Source organism: Thalassophryne amazonica, chromosome 17 (genome assembly GCF_902500255.1).
Source record: "Thalassophryne amazonica chromosome 17, fThaAma1.1, whole genome shotgun sequence".
In the NCBI taxonomy this organism is placed as follows: domain Eukaryota; kingdom Metazoa; phylum Chordata; class Actinopteri; order Batrachoidiformes; family Batrachoididae; genus Thalassophryne; species Thalassophryne amazonica.
Window position 1 is genome coordinate 54,511,820 of NC_047119.1, and position 23,389 is coordinate 54,535,208.

General features: G+C 42.7%; 1 protein-coding gene across 2 annotated transcripts in view; it reads left to right on the forward strand.

Moving 5' to 3' along the window:
* The first annotated feature begins 7,409 nt into the window (after positions 1-7,409).
* The window catches only part of LOC117529714 (anthrax toxin receptor 2-like), a 41,404-nt gene continuing 25,424 nt past the window's right edge, over positions 7,410-23,389 (forward strand). For both annotated transcript variants that reach the window (XM_034192565.1, XM_034192566.1), the window contains exons 1-6: positions 7,410-7,699; positions 9,113-9,184; positions 16,981-17,052; positions 17,170-17,251; positions 18,100-18,204; positions 20,067-20,135. In XM_034192565.1, the coding sequence (XP_034048456.1) occupies positions 7,575-7,699; positions 9,113-9,184; positions 16,981-17,052; positions 17,170-17,251; positions 18,100-18,204; positions 20,067-20,135 (525 nt within the window). In that variant the 5' untranslated portion in view covers positions 7,410-7,574. The remainder of the gene's footprint in view (positions 7,700-9,112; positions 9,185-16,980; positions 17,053-17,169; positions 17,252-18,099; positions 18,205-20,066; positions 20,136-23,389) is intronic.

The window sequence follows — 23,389 nt, forward strand, 5'->3', positions numbered from 1 at the left end:
CCCAGGGTGATCTGGTACCATGTACATTTATGAGCATCCTTATGTTCGAACATGGTGTTCGTTATGGACAGTCCGTGACTAGCACAGAAGTCCAATAACAAATGGCTATTTGGGTTTAGATCAGGGAGGCCATTCCTCCCAGTCACGCCTCTCCAGGTGTCTCTATCATTGCTCACGTGTGCATTTAAGTCCCCCAGCAGAACAATGGAGTCCCCCACCGAAGCCCCATACAGGACTCTATTCAGGGACTCCAAGAAGGCTGAATACTCCAAACTGCTGTTCAGTGCATACGCACAAACAGTCAGAGTCCCCCCCCCCCCCCCGCCACCAGAAGGTACAGGGAGGCAACTCTCTCATCTACCGGGGTAAACTCCAATGTGGCACTGCTCAGCTGGGGACTTGTGAGTATCCCCACACCCGCCCGGTGCCTCACACCCTGGGCAACTCCAGAGAAGAATAAGGTCCAACCCTTATCAAGGAGAGTGGTTCCAGAGCCGAGACTGTGCGTGGAGGCGAGGCCCACCAGAACTAACTGGTATTGCTCCACCTGCTGCACAAGCTCCGTCTCCTTCCCCCACAGTGAGGTGATGTTCCACAATGTCAGAGCTAGCCCCTGCTGCCTGAGTCTGATCCACCGAGGCCCTTGACTTTCACTGCCATCCATGTGACACCAGCGGTTCCCCCTGCGGGTGGTGAGCCCACAGGGTGGAGATGGAAGGTCCACATTGCCTTTTAGAGGTGTGGCTCAAAGCACCTGGTGGCAAGCCCAGCCACCAGGTGCTCGCTGATGGGCCCTACGTCTAGGCCTGGCTCCAGATGGGGGCCGCAGGCTTTCTCCGGGCCGGGTCACATTTCCTCTGCCTCGTTTTTTCATGGTGTCTTATGAACCATTCTTATGCCTCATTCACACCGGACGGCACGCGGGCGACGGCGGCAACAGGTTGCCATGTAATCCCTATGGAAGGACGCGTTGTGGTGCCACAAAAGTTCAACACGATGGACACGAATTAAGCAATTTTGAGCGATTGCTGCATTTGTGGCGCGATATCGCGTTGTGTTGCCCTCCTCCCCAAGGTGAAAAATCTGAACTTTTTCGTCTTGTCGTATCGCGATGACCAATCAGGGATTGGATATGTAGTGAAGTGGTGATGTCTGGCGTTTATACTTGATGTGGACATGTCCTATCTCTGGCAGCCAGCCTGTGAGCAGGACTTATGTCCCTTTTGTCTTTTATTTTTTAACATAGTTATGACAGAGTTTGAGGGGAGAGCAAGCAGCAGCACCGCAGCAGCGGCAGTGAAAGCAGAGCGACACACTGGCCGATGGTGGCGCGTCCATTGCCAGGCGAGGGATGCGAATTTGTGGCGTCATGTGTCGTCTGGTGTGAACGCGGCATTAGTCTGGCCTCTCGCCTGAGACCAATTTGCCATGGGAGACCCTACCAGGAGCACAAAGGCTCCAAACAACACAGCTCTCAGGTTCATAACGGCTCACAAACCTCTCCACCATGATAAGGTGATGGTTCCCGGAGAGAGTGTTTTTTTGATTTTACAAAATTAACTCAATCCATTCTGTAAATACTGAAAATACTGTTTTACTCTAAATACAGTGGTATTCAAAAGTCTGGGGACCCTGGATGATTTCCATGATTTTCCTTTATAAATCATTGGTTGTTTGGATCAGCAATTTCAGTTAAATATAATATAGCAGACAAACACAGTGATATTTGAGAAGTGAAATGAAGTTTATAGGCTTTACAGAAAGTGTGCATTAATTCTTTAAACAGAAAAAAATACATCAATATTTAGTAGATCCTCCTTTTGCAGAAATAACAGCCTCTAAATGCTTTGTATAGCTTCCAATGAGAGTCTGGATTCCGGTTGAAGATATTTTGGACCATTCTTCTTTACAAAACATCTCCAGTTCAGTCAGGTTTGTTGGTTTCTGAGCATGGAGAGCCTGCTTAAAATCACACCACAGATTTTCAAGATGTTATGCTTCATGTACGTCGTGTCTGCACTGAAGTGGGAAAGAAAGCTTTTACACTCAACAAAAATATAAACGCAACACTTTTGGTTTTGCTCCCATTTTGTATGAGATGAACTTAAAGATCTAAAACTTTTTCCACGTATGCAATATCACCATTTCCCTCAAATATTGTTCACAAACCAGTCTAAATCTGTGATAGTGAGCACTTCTCCTTTGCTGAGATAATCCATCCCACCTCACAGGTGTGCCATATCAAGATGCTGATTAGACACCATGATTAGTGCACAGGTGTGCCTTAGACTGTCCACAATAAAAGGCCACTCTGAAAGGTGCAGTTTTGTTTTATTGGGGGGGGGATACCAGTCAGTATCTGGTGTGACCACCATTTGCCTCATGCAGTGCAACACATCTCCTTTGCATAGAGTTGAACAGGTTGTCAATTGTGGCCTGTGGAATGTTGGTCCACTCCTCTTCAATGGCTGTGCGAAGTTGCTGGATATTGGCAGGAACTGGTACATGCTGTCATATACGCCGGTCCAGAGCATCCCAAACATGCTCAATGGGTGACATGTCCGGTGAATATGCCGGCCATGCAAGAACTGGGACATTTTCAGCTTCCAAGAATTGTGTACAGATCCTTGCAACATGGGGCCGTGCATTATCCTGCTGCAACATGAGGTGATGTTCTTGGATGGCACAACAATGGGCCTCAGGATCTCGTCACGGTATCTCTGTGCATTCAAAATGCCATCAATAAAATGCACCTGTGTTCTTCGTCCATAACAGACGCCTGTCCATACCATAACCCCACCGCCACCATGGGCCACTCGATCCACAACACTGACATCAGAAAACCGCTCATCCACACGACGCCACACACGCTGTCTGCCATCTGCCCTGAACAGTGTGAACTGGGATTCATCCATGAAGAGAACACCTCTCCAACGTGCCAAACACCAGCGAATATGAGCATTTGCCCACTCAAGTCGGTTACGAGGACGAACTGGAGTCAGGTCGAGACCCCGATGAGGACGACGAGCATGCAGATGAGCTTCCCTGAGACAGTTTCTGACAGTTTGTGCAGAAATTCTTTGGTTATGCAAACTGATTGTTTCAGCAGCTGTCCGAGTGGCTGGTCTCAGACGATCTCGGAGGTGAACATGCTGGATGTGGAGGTCCTGGGCTGGTGTGGTTACACGTGGTCTGCGGTTGTGAGGCTGGTTGGATGTACTGCCAAATTCTCTGAAACGCCTTTGGAGACGGCTTATGGTAGAGAAATAAACATTCAATACACGAGCAACAGCTCTGGTTGACATTCCTGCTGTCAGCATGCCAATTGCACGCTCCCTCAAATCTTGCGACATCTGTGGCATTGTGCTGTGTGATAAAACTGCACCTTTCAGAGTGGCCTTTTATTGTGGGCAGTCTAAGGCACACCTGTGCACTAATCATGGTGTCTATCAATCAATCAATCAATCAATCAATTTTATTTATATAGCACCAAATCACAAACAGTTGCCCCAAGGCGCTTTATATTGTAAGGCAAGGCCATACAATAATTATGTAAAAACCACAACGGTCAAAACGACCCCCTGTGAGCAAGCACTTGGCGACAGTGGGAAGGAAAAACTCCCTTTTAACAGGAAGAAACCTCCAGCAGAACCAGGCTCAGGGAGGGGCAGTCTTCTGCTGGGACTGGTTGGGGCTGAGGGAGAGAACCAGGAAAAAGACATGCTGTGGAGGGGAGTCTAATCAGCATCTTAATATGGCACACCTGTGAGGTGGGATGGATTATCTCAGCAAAGGAGAAGTGCTCACTATCACAGATTTCGACTGGTTTGTGAACAATATTTGAGGGAAATGGTGATATTGTGTATGTGGAAAAGGTTTTACATCTTTGAGTTCATCTCATACAAAATGGGAGCAAAACCAAAAGTGTTGCGTTTATATTTTTGTTGAGTGTAGTTTTTCTGCTCCCTCTAAATGGAATGTTCTCCAATCCAATTTGTATTGAAACTGTCTAGGTTGACTTCTTTGAACACCTTCCGCTCTATTTTAAGAGATCCTGAATGGGATTCTTTTGCACAGTGCCTGTGTTTCTAAATTCTAATTTCTTTTAGACTACGCACTGTTACAATTTACTATGACCAAGATGATTGTATCTTTGTATTTTATTTGTTATTAATGTGCTCACGATGATGTTAGTCTGTCCATTATGACGTGTGCTGCTGCCTTTCTTGGCCAGGTCACCCTTGTAAAAGTGGTTTTGATCTCAGTGGGCTTCTATCTGGTTAAATAAAAGTTATTATTATTATTACATGAGTGAATTTTTTCCCGCCTGCAGAGTGCATCAGTCACGAGCAGTCAATCTCTGAGTGAACACGTGTACTGAGCACCTGTCAGATTCTTATTTGCTATGAAGGAAAGGCTTGAAAAAAGGTATTGCATCAAATTTTGCCAAAAGCTTGGTGATACCCAAGTGGAAACCATTCACAAGATTCGTGAGAAGACGTAATGTGGAATACAACGGCCCAGCTAGACCCCATTCCAAAAGAGGTCTTCCAGAAATGCTTCCAACAATGACAGAACTGCTGGGAGAAGTGTGTGCAGTTCCAAGGAGACTATTTTGAAGGATTTCAGACCCTCAGGTTTTGTATTGTATACTTTTTGAATACACCTCGTATATATGGTTTTTGTTTGCATGTAAAGGTTAGCGTTAACGAATGGGACGGCAGCATGGTTGTCATAACAGAGACCAAGCAATCAGAGGCATTGTGTCTCCTGTACTTGTACCCACAGAGCCTAAATATAAACCTCTTTGATTCCTCAGTGTGTTTATAGATTTGACCGGGTTGCTGGCGGTTTGATCCAGTCCTGTTACTGGAGTTTTGTCATTTACGGTTTTTGTCGCTGTATATAAGTTTTCGTTATCCACCCAGGCTGTAATGAAACAATAAATGCTGTTTGTGGATTTGTTCCTTCTGTCTCTGGAACAAAGACGTCACTGAGAAATTTCATCTTTGGGAGGTGCGCTTTCTGGATTAGACTCTTAATTTATTCTGACGTTTCAAAGCTGTTTTGTTGGCCTGCTGATTTCTGCACGCTGGCTTCCATCTGCAGCACATTTGCAGGATGATGCGTTTGTTTGTCCTTTTGTTTCAAAGAATGAAGTCTGGTTTACAAGGAAAGTTTATTGAAAGTGTGACGCAGACATGCAGCCAACATTTGTGCTGAAATACCAGAAATGATTTATATCACTGGGAGGGAAACAGGATGCACCAAATAAATCTGTTTTAAAATCCAGAAGATTTGTCATTTGATCGTCACGTTATCTCATTTCGGCACTATTTGTACTTTGGCCGACTGTTCCTGCAGCTATAAGTCAAGTATAAGACAAAAGGAGCGTTCTTGAACTTTCAAAATAAAGGTCTACAGTACGCATATTTTATTTGTTTCATAATCTCACAGAACACATTCAGAATAAAATAACATTCAAAATGTCCATTGTTGTTGCGACCAAATATTTATTGTATGTGAAACAAAAATAGAGAACTGTTTTTAGTAACTACAATTAAACAACATGGACTTGCCAATGGAAAAATATTCAATGTGATTAATCTGAAATGCGTGCTATTTTAAATTATCTTATTTATTTATTTATTTATTTATGTATGTTGATAAAAATCTACTATTTTAAATATGAATAATTTTATTAATCACAAAGAAAACATCTGTAAAAGCAAATGACAAAATGAAAATAATGGTACTCTTAAAATCACGTTAGTATTATTTGTAGGTTTATTATTTGCATAGTTATCTATGGTTGAAATGTTTTTATGATCAACTTATTATTATTATTATTATTATTATCTGTGTAGGCTCTCAGTTGTCCAGGTGGTTTCCATAGTAGAGAAGCTTGAATCTTCGACTGGACTGGGTTGCTTGACGCGAGGATGTTTTGCTTCAAATCACAGAAGCTTCCTCAGTTAAAATTCTTGCTCTGGAAGTCTGACTTCTGTCTGACTCTTGTAGAGAAGAATAAAACAGAAGCCAACAAAAGCTAGAGTTTTAAACCTAACCAGACCCCTCCTACTAAGAGGCAGACTGCTATAGGCTAGTGACTAAACAATAGCTCTAATTAACAACTATTGTGCTCTAGTTAACACTCTCCTAATGACAGGACAGCTGTCCCTCTAATGATGCGATGGATGCCTTTCTGATGGCTCCCTTGATGATGTGAATGACTCATTACCATGAACAAAAGACTGAAACTGCTTTGACCTGAGTACCCCATTGTAAACGGGATAAAGCGTGTCTCAGACCCCCTCCCCGGTTAAGGCTGGGTTTCAAACATTTCACATAGAATGCCTCCTTGACCCCTCTCTCAAACCATTTCTTCTCTCTGGCTAATATTTTAACTTCCTTGTCCTCAAACGTGTGGTTAGTGTCTTTAAGGTGGAGATGAACTGCAGACTGAGGTCCACTGGCGCCCTCTCTGCGGTGCTGGTATAGCCTTTTGTGTAAAGGTTGCTTAGTTTCACCTATGTAGTGTTCGTTACAGTTTTCCTGACATCAGATAGAATACACTACATTGCTCTGTTTGTAACTAGGGATCATGTCCTTAGGGTGAACTAATTCCTGTCTCAAGGTGTTAACCGGTTTAAAGTAAACTGGGATTTTGTGCTGTCTGAAGATCCTCTGTAGTTTTTTTCTGAGGATCTTCAGACAGCACAAAATCCCAGTTTACTGGGAGCAAATGTTATAACGAAATAATCTAATTACAATTTACCAAGTGATGAAAATCAATCATTTGCAATATGAAAAATTTTGTGTGGTCATAATAATGAAAACATCTGTAAAAGCCTCATGAATAGAATAGAATAGAATAGAATAGAATAGAATAGAATAGAATAGAATAGAATAGAAAGCCGTTTATTGTCATTATACAAACTGTACGAGACTGGCGAGCTTCTCCTTTCGGGTACAACAGATAAAGTTAAAAAAAAAACCCAAAACGTATAAATAGTATACAATTCAACAGGACAGTACAATTGAAAATCTCTATGTACAAATTAAATAAGCTGATTTTTTAGTAGAAGTAGGAGGAGACGACGACGAGGAGGAGGAGCAGCAGAATTTCTTTTTTAAAATGTTACTTCTGAGTAAATTTTGATTATCAACATTTTTAAATCCAAAATTTTCAGTCCAGTCACACAGAATTTGTCAAAGCCATAGACAGAATCAAATTAATAAAATATTATGAATTTATTCATTAATTTATTTTAAATTTCCTCGTAAGTTATTTAATTCTTATCTCTTTGCCGTTGGCTCTGTATTTAATTTTGAAGAGGATTGAAGGAAGTTGGTTTATATTGCAGCTGCTTTGACAGCTGCGAGCCCTGCCCAGTTCCAGCCAGTCACCGTGAACACATGCACACTTTCAAAATTTACACAGTAACGCAACAACCATGTCGTTTGAGCATGTGAGCTGCAGGTCTGATTCTGTGACACAAACCGAGATGTTTGATTTTGGCGTTTTTAAAACGAGCTGCTGCTGCGCGCTGCTGTTATGAAACGCACGGATTATGGATCGGATATGGACATGGAGCAAAATTTTACTTTTTGCGAGTGTTTTGGGGAATTCCTCGTCCCATGATGGAGATGATGCTTCGTGCGACGGAGCTTTTGATGTTTATTTCGTTTTAGACAGGTGAGTGATTTTTTTTGTTTTTTTTTGTAGAAACGCTCTTTGATTCTCTCCTTCTATGGTTCTGTTTGGTTTCTGTCCGTCTGCTGCCAAAATGCAGCTTTTATTTTCTTAACAGAACCTTTGTACAGTGTGAAAGCTTGACGGATTATTTTATGCATTCAAAAATAAATAAATAATGTAAACCAATAGGAGACTGAACTCAAAGATGAGTTATTCACGTAGTGTTTGCAGTATGCAAACTTTAAATTTTACATAACTGTATTAGATACTGTTATGGGAGAACTGGAGTGGCACTCAGAGTGCGTGCTTCTGCCAGAGTACGAATGATGGGCAAATACAACTTCTGCCTGCTGACAAAAGAAGAATGTGAGAAGCTGTCGCAGTGTTTGAGAAAATAAACAAAAGGTATAATGCAATAGGTTTGCAGGAATTCATTTTATGTTTGCTTTGTTGTGCTAGTCTGATTACAAATGGATCATTTCCTTGTCAAACAACTACATCCAGTAACCAGAACATAATGAAATTGAGAAATGGGAGGACAATTCCATTGTTCTTAATGCAATGACAATAAAGGCTTCAATTCTGTTCTATTCTATTCTATTCAACAGTCCAACATTTTTAAAAAGTGAGTGATAGTGCCACCTAAAGGAGATCAGACTCTATCCTGGACATCTTGTGTGTTGTTTTAGTTTTACTATTGTTCTGCCTGTACATTTTCCTAAAATTTTCACAATAGAGTGCACACTAGCTGTTGGTCACAACAGGCACTTCCACGGTTGATGTCGATATTAATGTGGCTTGCAAAGACGATCAAGAAAGTAGGTGTGTGGCAAATGGGGAGTAACATCAAGGCAGCTCACAAATCAAAACCATCACAGAATTTACCAAAAAGATATGAAATTGCTTGCATAACTTGCAACTGTGACTTGCTTACTTTTTCCACACCCAGTAAACATATTCAAGCGTCATGAATCATACTGTTATGAACCCATAACAGTATGATTCATGGTGCCAGTAATTTCCCATGATGCTCGGTGTATTTTGGCCCATCTTTACTAACCAAAAGGTGGCCATTATGGTGCTATGATTAGTTCTAGCTGCTTTGTATTATTTGCATGAATTAACAACATTAAAAACGTTGGAATTAAATGAATATTTGCACAGTTGCGCTATTACAATTACTGTATTGCAGATGGTTCCCCACCTGTCAGCTCTGCCCCCACCCACCCTTTATAACTCTACATACAGAAGCTATATCACATTACAAGAAGTTATTAAGCTATTTTTACATGACTCTTGCATTATTACAGGATAGTATCCACATTATATTGCACAACTGCATTTTTATTGTTAAATCCTGATTTGTTGCATTTCATAATTGAATACAGTCAAGAAATCACTCTGTTTTTGCAGATCTGGCAGCGTGTCAGCAAACTGGGGAGAGATCTACGGATTTGTGGAGCACCTCACCAGCAGGTTTGTCAGGTCAGTCTCGTTCCACGCTTCCTTTATTTTGGTCCACCATGACAGCTGATGAGCTCTCTGCAAATTAATCAGTTACGGTTAAGCAGATTGTTTACAGATTTTATTTTAGTTTTAAAATGTGCGAAATTCATTGAGCAGGTGAGAGAGGTACTGCAGATGTGGTGAGGGAGATAGCTAGGGAAGGTACTGGGTGTGGCATCTGGACAGCGGAAGGAAGACAAGGAGACTTGGTGGTGGAGTGAATATGTTCAGGAAAGGTTGGCGAAAAAGAATTGGGATAGTTGGAGAGATGAAGAAAGTAGACAGAAGTACAAGGAGATGCAGCGTGAAGTGAAAAGTGGCAAAAACTATGGAAAGGTATATAGTGAGTTGTACAAGAAGTTAAAAATTCAGGAAGGAGAAAAAGACTTGTACTGATTGGCCAGACAAAGGGACAGAGCTGGAAAGGATGTGCAGCAGGTTAGGGTGGTAAAAGATGCAGATGATAATGTGCTCACAAGTGAGGTGAATGTGTTGAGAAGGTGGAAGAAATATTTTGAGGAGATGATGAATGAAGAAAATAAGAGAGAGAAAAGGCTGGATGATGTGGAGTAAATCAGGAAGTGCAAGAGACTGAGCAAGGTTGAAGTGAGGGCAGCTATGAAGAGGATGAAGAGTGCAAAGGCAGTTGGTCCAGATGACATTCCAGTGGAGGCACGGAAATGTCTAGGATAGATAGCAGTGGAGTTTCTAAACAGATTGTTTAGTAAAATCTTGGAAAGTGAGAGGATACCTGTGGAGTGGAGACAAACTGTGCTGGTTTCTATTTTCAAGAACAAGGGTGCAGGGCTGTAGTAACTACAGAGGCATAAAGTTGATCAGCCACAGCATGAAGTTATGGGAAGATCTGTGAGCAGCAATATAGTTTCATGCCGAGAAAAAGCACTACAGATGGAATGTTTGTTCTGAGAATACTGATGAAGAAGTATAGAGGAGGCAAGAAGGAGTTACATTATGTGTTTGTGGATTTAGATAAAGCTTATGACAAGGTACCAAGAGAAGAGTTGTGGTATTGAGGAAGTCTGGAGTGGCGGAGAAGTGAGGGTAGTGCAGGACATGTACAAGGACAGTGTGACAGCCGTGAGATGTGCAGTAGGAATGGCAGACTCATTCAAGGTGGAGGTGGGATTACACCAAGGATCAGCTCTGTATCCTTTCTTGTTCACAATGGTGATGGACAGGTTGACTGCTGAGATCAGACAGGAATCTCAATCAGAGGTGTCAAATCCAACTTCAGAAAGTAAACGTCCAGTCACATATTTGTTCCATCTTCCCAATAAACCAGCTGATTGTAATTAGTTCAGCTCTTCAGGTAGGTGGATGAGCTAATTATTGAGATCACCTGTTTTAGGTGCTCAGGTAGAAGCAACACATGGGAGGCTTTTTACTTTCTGAAGCTGGATTTGACACCTCTGATCTCCATGGACTATGATGTTTGTAGATGACATTGTGATCTGTAGTGAGAGTAAATGTGGAGCCTGGAAATGTGGAGATATGTTCTGGAGAGAAGGGGAATGAAAGTCAGTAGGAGCAAAACTGAGTACATGTGTGTAAATGGGAGGGAGCCCAGTGGAATAGTGCAGTTACAAGGAGTAGTGGTGAAAGTAGTAGATGAGTTTAAATACTTGGGGTGAGCTGTCCAAAATTATGGAGAGTGTGGGAGAGAGGTGAAGAGGAGAGTGCAGGCAGGATGGAGTGGGTGGAGAAAGGTGGCAGGAGTGACTGTGACTGAAGAATATCAGCAAGAGTGAAGGGGAAAGTTTACAAGACAGTAGTGAGACCGGCTATGTTGTATGGCTTAGAGACGGTGGCACTAACAAAAAGACAGGAGGCAGAGCTGGAGGTTGCAGAGCTGAAGATGTTGCGATTCGCTTTGGAAGTGACGTGGATGGACAGGATTAGGAATGAACATATCAGAGGGACAGCTCAGGTGGGACGGTTTGGAGACAAAGTCAGAGAGGTGAGACTGAGATGATTTGGACATGTGCAGAGGAGGGACCCAGGGTATATAGGGAGAAAGATGCTGAGGATGGAGACACCAGGCAGGAGGAGAAGAGGGAGGCCAAAGAGGAGGTTTATGGATGTGCTGAGGGAGGACATGCAGGTGGTTCTTGTGACAGAGGAAGATACAGAGGACAGGGTGAGATGTAAATGATTGATCTGCTGTGGCGCCCCCTAATGGGAGTAGCTGAAGGAAGAAAAATTATACCTTTACATGTGTTGTAATTGGATGCATGTTTGTGTTTAATTCACCCATCATTTATTTTGTGGCCCTTTGAGGGACAGAGTTTGAGCTCTGTGGTGAATAATGTATTTTGGAGGTATTTCTAATATAGTCTCAAAATCATTTAAGAAATTCCATTCTGTAGGACCTTTCAAAATAAAGCAAAATACAGCAGTTTACAGCAGTGGAGCAGAATCAAATTTAAAGCTGTTCGGTCTTTCAAATTTCACAAAACTGACATAATTTAGTTTCTACTTAAATCCAAACATTATAATATTAGTTTATTTTTTGAAATGTGTTGCAAAATTTCAGCTCATTTTAATAAAGAGAACATATTTAGGCGGGGGGATTCCATAATGAATATTTTATTTTCCTTCTTATGGCATCTGCAGGATGTATGTGTGCATATGCATGAGGTTTTGAAATGACCAGAAATAACCTTTGACCTGCGTGATGCGTACCATCCTTAAAATGTCTTATAAATCACTTCAGAGGTTTTATCGCGTTACAAAAATAGCATTTTTAAATTTTTAAGTGTTTCTCGCTAAATTTACAAAAGATATGAGAAACATAATACATTTATACAGAAATAAGCTGTTTCAGAACATTTTCTGTTATCTTCATTTATTTTGTTCGGACGAACAGCCAGCTGACGTCCGTCGTGCCTCTCGATTCTGATTGGCTGTCGGCGTGTGCTTCCCAGTCGCTATCACAGACTGTGCATTTTGCTACAGAACGTAGTTCAAAGCCATCTGTTCATTTTAATTTTTTCACTTCAGGATTAATAATTTTAAATTTTTTCCAGACATCGCAAATTTTGATCATATTAGCAGTGTCATATTATAAATCCTTTATTTAAAGGCTAATAAATACAATTTTGGGTAATAATTACGAACAAGCAATAATGCATATCAGATGGCAAGACAGTGTCGCAGACTGAACGGTCCCCCCTAAAAATCACTCCCCCTGCCTTCACTGCAGATGCGTCATTTTGGAGATTCACTGATTATCGCCTCGTTTCTGCTTAAAACTGACTTTAGAATGATTTAAGAGGTTTTACTTTGTCATCTGAAGGTTAATAATCACATTATTCCCTTTGATCGCTTTGGGTGTGGAGAGTCACACTCAGAGACTCAGACTCAGACTTGCTGCTGTGGCGCGCTAATCACTCCCCCATCATTTATGATGAAATAATGCTGAATATATGTGGAAATGATTGTTGTACAAAAGCTTCAGATATCTGTCGCTGAGCTAGATGATGACTGGAGTGCAGTTTTAAACAGAAATGAGGTGATAATCAGTGAACCACTGCTGACGCTTCAAAATGACGCATGCTCGGTGAAGGCAGGGGGGATGATTTTTAAGGGGGGACCGTTCAGTCTGTGACTCCGGTGAGGAGGTGCTAAATCAAGCAAGACAGTTGGCGTGGAAGCCTTCGTCACATCTGCCCAAGTCAGATGGGCGGCCACGTCTGATGAAAGACTGCCAAAAGCAGTCTTTAACGCCAAACCTGCCTCAAGCAGGTGAAAGAAGGATGGCTAGAAGCTCCACTATAAGGATGTACCGAAACACCAACATCAACCCTGGTACATGAGAAAACCAAACAGAGACAAGATCTGTGTGGTGCAGTGTCATCCAAAAACCCAATCACTGCGACTGAGTCTGAGTGGTGTGCCTTCTGTCATGAGCAGTTTGGTCATCATGTAGGCACTTGTTCTCAGTCTGTCCATCACTGCAGACAGTTTAGACAGCCTTGCCGTGGCTGTTGGAAAGTCGGACTATCCGGACATGTACGTTGTAAAGTGTAAGCACACCAACCAGTCAACATCAAAAATGACTTGTGACTTAAATCTTAAAAAGCTTGGTAACCGTACACCTTTAATGAAACCGTGTTTACGCAGTGAGGACTTCAAGTTCCAGCAGGACTGTAGTGAGTAGAAAGTCGGTCGTGTCTATTTCAGGCAGCAAATATCATCCAAGGCCACCAACTGCTCCAAAACCCCTTTGGGGAAACAGTGTGTGTGTGTGTGTGTGTGTGTGTGATATCTTTAGTGTTAATAGCAAGTTACTAAATATAAAAAAACATCCCACCAGACATTGAAGGTGGTGCCAGTGGTGGTTCTAGTCCCTGATCCTTGCCTGAGGGTCAGACCACAGCATCACGCTGTAGCACACGCCAAGTTCTAATAGTAAGACAAGACAAGAGAAAGACTGATCAGGGTCGGCTCGAGCAGCAGTCTGTTCATGCAAAATACAAAGAAGGATGAGTCCAAATCTGTGGTCACTGATGGGTTTGAAGGTCTGAAGAGTTTGGAGATGCAGTCGGGATGGTTCACATTCCTGCTTATGAGAAACCTAATTTTGGTCGGACCATTCACACAGCAGTCAGAACACCAGAGATTAAATCTGAATCAGGTCTAGAACCACACGAGCAGATGGACTAAATCTGATTAGATTCGGGTCACTTTGGCTGATAATGTGAACAGAATATTTCTTGAAGATGAAGAAGGAAAGTATGTGAATGTGAAACAGAAATTAAACAGGCTCTCTTACAATAATTATTCAACAAAACTGGAATGCAGTTTGATGAGTCCACATCCAAGTCAGTGGTGGGAGCCCCGTCTCAGACTTATCCAGTTGGGGCGCTTTCAAAACTCGAGGTGTTGCCACGGTTACGTTGAGAAGTTACTTTTTACAGTTACTTTATCCAGTTACTTCATTAGCAGCTATGGACAACTTGTCGGCAGCTGCTGAATGTAACTAATAAAGTAACACGTAATCTAACTTGGTTATTTTTAAGATTGAGGCACGATTAGTTACTTTGCTGATTATTCTTTTCAAAGTAACTGTGGCAACAATGCTGAGGAACTGTCAGGACTTTGTGCTCATCCAGTTGAGAAATTTGCAAAACTTCAGGCTCCCCCAGTTGGAACGGACGGACTGACGGACAAATGGACTACGTTTATTATTGTAATTTTTATGGGAACATAAACATGACAATATGTTTCACACATCCACCTTTAGTAAAAACAAAGTGTTCTGATGATAAAAGTGTTCATGAATAAGTTAAAATGTAGCAGAATTGAAAAAAATTACACTTTATAGAAAACCATACATAAATAAAAAAGTCAGTTTTATAAATAAAAGTCCATTTATTTCACTTTCTGATTCAGAAGTCTGATCACTGTGGGGGGAAGCTGTTTAACAGGTGAGTAGTCCTTATTCTCATGATCCTGAATCTTCTCCCTGATGGGATGAAAATGAACATGCGTGAGAAGGATGAGTGGAGTCTTTCAGTATGTCATGTGCTCTGTGCGCACGGCGCTCTGTGTAGATGTCCTGCAGATGTGGCAGTGGGACACCATTGATCTTTTCTGCTGTTCTCACTGTCCTGTTGAGATTGCGTTTCTCCCCCGTTGTGCTGTTACCGTATCCTTCTGACTACCAGGAAGGTAGTCAGCTTGCAAACAATTGGTGGTCATTATGACTTGAGACTTGAGTTGGGACTTGTTGATTCATGACTTGAGAGTGACTTGATGGTGACTTCGTCCCACCTCTGCCTGGTAGTCAGGAGGATATCATGATGAGATGCAGTAGCTGGGAATTTTCTCGATGGTGCTCCTATAGAACACAGACATGGCTGGGATGGGGAGGTCTACCTTCTTGGCTGGGATGGGGAGGTCTACCTTCTTGGCAGGGATGGGGAGGTCTACCTTCTTAAGTGTGTTGTGGGAGTGAAGACGCCGCTGGACCTCCTTAAAGACAGCCATGGCGTTGTCTCTGGAGGTTAGCTGGTCTGATAAATGACCCATAACAATTTTGGGCTCTGAACCTTCTCCACCTCAGAGCCATTGATGGTCAGTGGGAGATGGAGCTGGTGACTAGTCCTCCTAAAGCCTATCACCATCTCTTTGGTCTTGCTGGTGTTTAAGGTGAGATTGTGTGTTGTGCACCAGTTGCTCCACCTCTTTTCTGTACGCTCTCCTAGTTGTTGGTAATGAGGCCAACAATAGTTGTGTCATCTGTGAACTTAATGACATAGTTACTGTTAAAGCTGGCAGAGCAGTTTTGCATCAGCAGTGTGAACAGTAAAGGGCCAAGTACACACCCTTGTGGTGAACCTGTACTCACTGTGATGGTTTTAGATGTTTTACTGCCAACATTGACTGCTTGCCGTCTCTCTGTCAGAAACTCCAAGATCCACATTCCTGGATCTACACCCAGCAGCAGCTTCTCCATAAGTTGTGGCAAGACTGTATTGAATGCCAAGCTGAAGCCAATTAGCAGGATCCTGGCATAGGTGTTCTTGTTCTCCAGGTGTGTCAGTATGAGGTAGAGCAGGGTGGAGATTGCATCCTTTGTGAACTGGTTTGATCTGTAAGCAAACTGTAGGAGGTCCAAACTGGTATGGAGATACAATTTAATATAATTCCTCACAAGCTGCTCAATGCATTTCAGAGCTATGGGGGTCAAGGCTACCAAGTGATAGCCATTCATAGAGGATGAATTTGGCTTCTTGGGCCGAGGTATAATGATGGCACTTTTTAAACAGGTGGGTACTCTAGCTTGACTGTGGCAGATGTTAAATATGTCTGTTAAGATGTCCTGCTGCTGAGCAACTGAAAGATGAGGTTTTCAAAAGACCTGAGCCTCAGTTTGGAAACTTGCTAAAGTCGAGTTGCTCTCAGTTGAGGAAAGAACCCTATCCCCAGTAGGGATGTTTGCAAGAACTCAGGCTGCCCCATTGGGGACATTTGCAAGACCTCAGGCTGCCCCAGTTTGGAAGCATGCTAATGTCGAGGTGCTCTCAATTGAGGATGGAACCCATACCCAAGTTGGGACATTTGAAAGACCTCAGGCTGCCCCAGTTGGGACATTTGCAAGACCTCAGACTGCCCCAGTTTGGAAGCTTGCTAAAGTCGAGGTGCTCTCAATTGAAGAAGGAACCCTAACCCCAGTTGGGATGTTTGAAAGACCTCAGGCTGTCGCTGTTGGGATGTTTGAAGGACCTCAGGCTGCCCCAGTTGGGATGTTTGCAAGACCTCAGACTGCCTCAGTTTGGAAGTTTGCTAAAGCTGAGGTGCTCTCAACTGAGAAACTGTCAGGACCTTGTGATCAGCCAGTTGGGAAATTTATCTCAGACTAACTCAATTGGAAAATCGAAACGACCAGCACATCCTGTGTTTTTAATTGAGTGCAACTCTTTGGAATGCTTTGTGTACCTTCTGGTTCAGTAAATGGCTGCCGTATCTTGTTATATAGTTCAAATGAGTATTTTTCACTGTGTTGTTAAATTATAACCCTACAGGACAAATCTACTTGCATTAAGGTGACAAATATATAGCAGCTTCCTCTGCTTCATCCCAAGACAAATTTCCCAGAGAGGAACAATAAAGTTTATTTTATCTTAAATGTTTATTAGCACTTACAGGAACCCTTTCTGCTCCATGAGTCTGAAGTATTCATAAAGGTGTGAAACAGGTTTGTGATGTTGTTCACACTGACCGCTGGTTCTCTCACATGTGGTTTTCAGTCCCAGGTTGAGGGTTTCCTACATCGTCTTTTCCACCAGAGCAGAAGTAATACTCCCGCTAACAGGAGACAGGTTTGGTCTTCTCTCATCAGTGTCTCTCTTCTTCTTCATCATAAGCAGCTCACACAGAAGCCTGGCTGTTGTATTTATTTAAACTCAGCTGTGTTTTTTCTTCTTTTGGATGTGTAGGTCAAAGATAGATGAGGGTTTGAAGCAGCTGAGCCAAATTAAACCTGCAGGTGAAACTTACATGCATGAAGGCATGATAGCGGTACGTACACAAACCTGACGCACCTGAAAGCATCATTGCTTGACGCGCCTGAAGGCATTATTGCATGATGCGCCTGAAGTCATGAGCCTGAAGGCATCATTGCATGACGTGGCTGAAGGCATCATTGCATGATGTGCTTGAAGGCATCATTGCATGATGCGCTTGAAGGCAACATTGCCTGACGTGCCCGAAGGCATGCTCGCATGATGCACCTGAAGGCATGCACCAGAAGGCATCATTGCATGATGTACCCGAAGGCATCATTGCATGACACTTCCGAAGGCATCGTTGCATGATGCCTGAAGGCACGCACCAGAAGGCATTATTGCATGACACTTACGAAGGCATTATTGCATGACACTTACGAAGGCATCGTTGCATGAAGCGCTTCAAGGCAACATTGCATGACAGGCCTGATAGCATCATTAGATGACATGTCTGAAGGTATCATTGTCTGACGTGGTTGAAGGCAACATTGCATGACACGCCTGAAGACACCATTGTATGAGGGGCCTGAAGCCATCATTGCATGACACGCCTGAAGGCCTCATTGTATGTGGGGCCTGAAGCCATCATTGCATGACACGCCTGAAGGCCTCATTGCATCATGCGCCTGAAGACATCATTGTATGTGGGGCCTGAAGCCATCATTGCATGACACGCCTGAAGGCCTCATTGCATCATGCGCCTGAAGGCATTATGTCATCACGCACCTGAAGCTGCCGTTGCATCATCATGTTTAATCAGATCCTAAAGGCTTTGGATTAACAGTCGACATACCGGTGCAGTTTTTATGGTGTATCAACATTTACTGTGTCGTTTGAAGGTGCTTTTGAATCACTGTTCAGGTATCGGAGCAGATGAAGAAACAAAGTTCGCCCTCATCAAGCATCATTATAATCTTGACTGATGGCAAGTTGGACATCTACCCCTACGAGCTGACTGTGCAGGAGGTATCGAACGTGTGATCAGTAATGATGTGATGTGATGATGAACATAAGTAGACAATTTTTTTAACAGGTAATAATATTAATAGTTCAATTACTCGTAACAACAGCAACAGATTTGTTGTTACAGATTTGTTTGTAAATGGTGTGTATGAGTGGTTTCATAGAACTTCCCGTGTTCACCAACTTCCTCGTATTTTTAGCTTTTTTGTAGGGACAAACAAAATCATTAAAGAAGGCAGTTTGGGGGGCGTCATTCTCTGATTACTAAGGAAATTGTAAGTTTCAAAAGTTCCCGTCTGTCCCAGCATCCTGATAGGACATTCTTATATAAATATGGGCTGGTCGAGTAGCCTTATTTGGTATTTTTGGAACATTATTTATGGTAATTCGTTGCAGCCATGCCTGATCCAATCAGATCTCAGAAGTTAAGCAGAGTAGAACCTGCTTAGTAACTGACTGGAAGAGAAGCTTGAATTTTCGACTGGACTGGGTTGCTTGACGCGAGGACGTTTGCTTCAAATCGCAGAAGCTTCCTCAGCTAAAATTCTTGCTCTTGTGGTCTGACTTCTGTCTTGACTCTTGTAGAGAAGAATAATCAAGAAGTCACAAAAGCTGGAGTTTTAAACCTAACCAGACCCCTCCTACCGAGAGGCAGACTGCTATAGGCTAGTGACTAAACAATAGCTCTTATTAGCACCTATTGTGCTCTAGTTAGCACCCTCCTAATGACAGGGCAGCTGTCCCTCCTAATGATGGGAAGGACCCTCTCATGATGGCTCCCTTGACGACTCTGCTGATGACGTGAATGACTCATTACCATGAACAAAAGACTGAAACTGCTTTGACCTGAGTACCCCATTGTAAACAGGGGATAAAGCGTGTCTCAGACCCCCTCCCCGGTTAAGGCTGGGTTTCAAACGTTTCACAAAGAATGCCTCCTTGACCCCTCTCTCAAACCATTTCTTCTCTCTGGCTAATATTTTAACTTCCTTGTCCTCAAACATGTGGTTAGTGTCTTTAAGGTGGAGATGAACTGCAGACTGAGGTCCATTTGCGCCCTCTCTGCGGTACTGGTATAGCCTTTTGTGTAAAGGTTGCTTAGTCTCACCTATGTAGTGTTTGTTACAGTTTTCCTGACATCTGATAGAATACACTACATTGCTCTGTTTGTAACTAGGGATCCTGTCCTTAGGGTTAACTAATTTCTGTCTCAAGGTGTTAACCGGTTTAAAGTAAACTGGGATTTACAGCCTACACAAAAACATACCTGACTGGAAGAGCGGTTAGTACCTTGAGCTTTATGCATTTTTCTCCATGTAGAACTGGAGTTACATCAGGAAAGATCCAGAGTAAAACTTGTGCCAAAATATCAATGTGGATCCACTGTGGCAACCAGGGGCAGGCAAAAGGAAAAAATGCATTTCATGTATCTCACATCAGAATGAGTCAGAGAAAGCTGCAGCCTGCTGACTTCTTTTTCACCCGTGCAGGAGAAAGCAGGCCTGTATTTTGGGAACATAAGAAGGTAGATCAGGGTTTAGAAGATCTGCCAAATAAGAGCGTCTCAGGCTTTAATATTTTACATGCTAACGAGAAAACATTAATTGTCCAGTTTCTCTTTGAAAATCCTGGAGACATTTCTCAAAGATGCACCAGACCGTTCTGGTTTTCAGCCCCGTGAAACATGCGAACGTGTTTGGGGCGGAACGCAGTGATTTGGGGGATGATGTTTCACCCTCCAACACTCATGAAGGAGGGGTTGTTTAGTTATACGATGACTTCATGCTGATCTGTGGCATTCCTATGTTTTGATGTCAGAAGAAATTTGCAGGACCTGATTTTGTGTGTGTGTTTGGTGCCTCCAGGCCGATAAAGCCCGCGGGTTTGGAGCCAGAGTGTACTGCATCGGGGTCATGGACTTCAAACACGAACAGGTGAGTGGACTGAGCAGCGTGAGAAAGCACACACACACGTCTCGGCGGACTGTTTACACACAGAGCTGTGTTTGTCTTTGCTCAGATTTGTTTCCGGGTGCACTGTGTGTTTTGGGTTCTGCTCAGAACAGAGCAGCAGGTGTCCGCCGGGCAGCTGGAGTCTGTGGCTCGTGTTGCATTCTGATTTATGCACAAGGTTCCTTCCTGAGAGATATTTTCTGGTTTGTTACTGTGCAGGTGCCAAGTTATTCAAAGGGTTCACAAAGCTTTGTATCAGTAATGAAGACATGCAGACAGAAAGTGGAGCCACTGGTTGAAACACAACAACAAAAAACTTCAGTACTTTTTCAGCTAAACATTTTTCGAGTGTTTCTTAACCATCTCAGTTATTGTAGCACAGTAATAATAACTGATTACATATCTTACTGTAATGAACCTAACATGGATGTATGCAGCAACCCCCCCCCCCCACAAACACATACACAACCCCCCCCCACACACACACACATACACACAACTCCCCCCACACAAACACATACACACAACCCCCCCTACGCACAACTCCCCCCCAGACACATACACACAACCCCCCCACACAACCTCCCCTACGCACAACTCCCCACACACACACACACACACACACATACACACAACCCCCCAAACACACATACACACAACCCACACACACGCGCACACACACATACACACAACCCCCACACACAAACACATACACACAACCCCCCCCACACACAAACACATACACACAACCCCCCCCACACACACACACACACAACCTCCCCTACACACAACTCCCCCCAGACACATACACAAACCCCCCCCACACAACCTCCCCTACACACAACCTCACACACACAACTCCCCCACACACACAACCCCCCAAACACACGTACACACAACCCCCCCACACGCACACACACACACACACATACACACAACCTCACACACACAACTATATATATATATACACACCCAGGACAGGACCACAAATAGACAAACAAACACAGACACACCCACACACCTACGGACAATTTTTTTTAAAGATTCCAATCCACCTGACCCGCATGTCTTTGGATGTGGGAGGAAACCGGAGCACCCGGAGGAAACCCACGCAAACATGGGGAGAACATGCGAACTCCACACAGAAAGGCTACGGGAATTGAACCCACGACCTTCTCGCTGTGAGGCAATAGTGCTAACCACTAGGCCACCGTGCTGCCCTATGCCCTATATATATATACACACACACACACACACACACACACACACACACACACACACACACACACACACACACACACACACACACACACACACACACACACACATAGTGGTGGGCACAGCTAACCAAAAAATTAGCTTCGATAACAGATAATGAGCTAACTCAAAAGTTATCTTTTATAAAGCTAAACCGATAAACCACCCAAAAATTTATCGGAAGCTACAGCTAACCGATAACTTCCAGTACTGTCTCCGGTACACGTGCAACTACTAACAAGCTGATTTTGAGTTTTAACACCACAATCACTTCTGGTAGAATCAAAGGTGACTACAGACTCAAACAATGAGTCAGCACTTCTGTCTTTGTACACCCTGCCCACTGCTGGAAGCTCCTGTTTATTACATAGCTTCCAGCAGAACATCAGCTGAGAAGAGCAGCAAAGCTCAACTGTCTACTCAATAACAGCGTTGCCGTGAGGCGGAGGTCTTGGAAAATAAAGCAGTGCTCACTTATGGTTTGGTTTATAAATAAAATTAATACTGATAGAATAACTCCATTAATGTCAGTTCTGTCATTTGTACAAAGTTACAATATAACATATATATTTTAATGTTGAATAATGCACTAATTCTGAAGTTTTGTAACAAACACAGACAGATGGCAAAGGATTATGGGTAAAATGTGCCTTCGCTAACACTGATTGGTTGACTCATTCATTCTATGTAAACCAACACGTTAATGTGAGGTGTGTCGTGTGTTGGTGTTTACAGATAAATGTGCTTTTGTAAAATATGCCATTTTTTTATTTGTAAAAAAAGGCATTAAAAAAAAGCCAAGTTGTAATTAGATAACCATCTGATATAACCGGTGTCAAAATAAATACAACACTGCCAACTACTGGATGCTCAGTAGAAGGGCGAATACTGCCATGAGCACTGCTGGCCAGTAGATGGTAGTAGAGACCGTGAAAACTTGCCAAAACAAAATTCCAGATAATCCGTGTCTGCTATGTTTAAGATGCGTGGCATTTAATTAACGCAAACTGAATTTCAGACATCTTATATATATTAATCTGGAACAAAGACGACAGACAGTGTTTGACATAAGCAGGATTCTAAATAGCAAGTAGGAATCGATTGCAATGATTCCAATTGAAAATAATGGAGGAGCAACCTGAGCTGCTTCTGGCATTTTTACATAAAACAAACACAATAAAGTCTGTAAACCCAGAGAATATATTCACGAGAGTTTTAGGCACAATATACAAAGAGTTTAATACTGTTGTCTGTGTGGAGCCTGATTAGAGCATGTCAAATGAATTTCTTCTGTTGTGAATGTACTGAGGTATCCATAATGCACCTGGGCACAGCATGTCCACACTCAAACCTTCAAAATTAGTGCATTACTTTAAAACTAAAACATATATCTGATATTTTCACTTCATAAAACTTCAGACGTGATGTTAATTTAAATAACTTGTCCGAAATTAGTTTGGTTAAAATTTTAACCATAAGTTAAAACTGTATGCCTCTGGATGACTTGGGTGATATTGCCAATATATCAGTATGGGGTCAAAAGAAATGAGTTCTTTTATCGTGACCAGTTCTTCTTTGCCTGCACAGGATAGAGCGGTTTCTTCTCGAACCAGGTCTCTGTTTATGAAGGATAGACCTGTACATCTACTATAAAACATTTAACAGGTAGGTGCTTAACCCTCTGGGGCCGACGCTGTCGTATACGACGGCTAAGACCTAATTATAAATACCTTTTTAATGATATGAGATAGAAACTTGCTTTTTTGCTGAAAAGTTAACTCTGCGGACATTGTACTCCTCTGCTGTGTGATGACGTGCGCAATGTGAGTGTCCAATCGGAATTGGTTCACCGTCACATGGTTTTCCAAAATACATTCGTAGGGCAGATTTACCTCACGTGAAAAGCCAAAGATTATTTTCAGGAGTGATATGTTACTAGTTGGCCCATTTGAATAGCTCCCTGAGTGCTCCAATGAGTA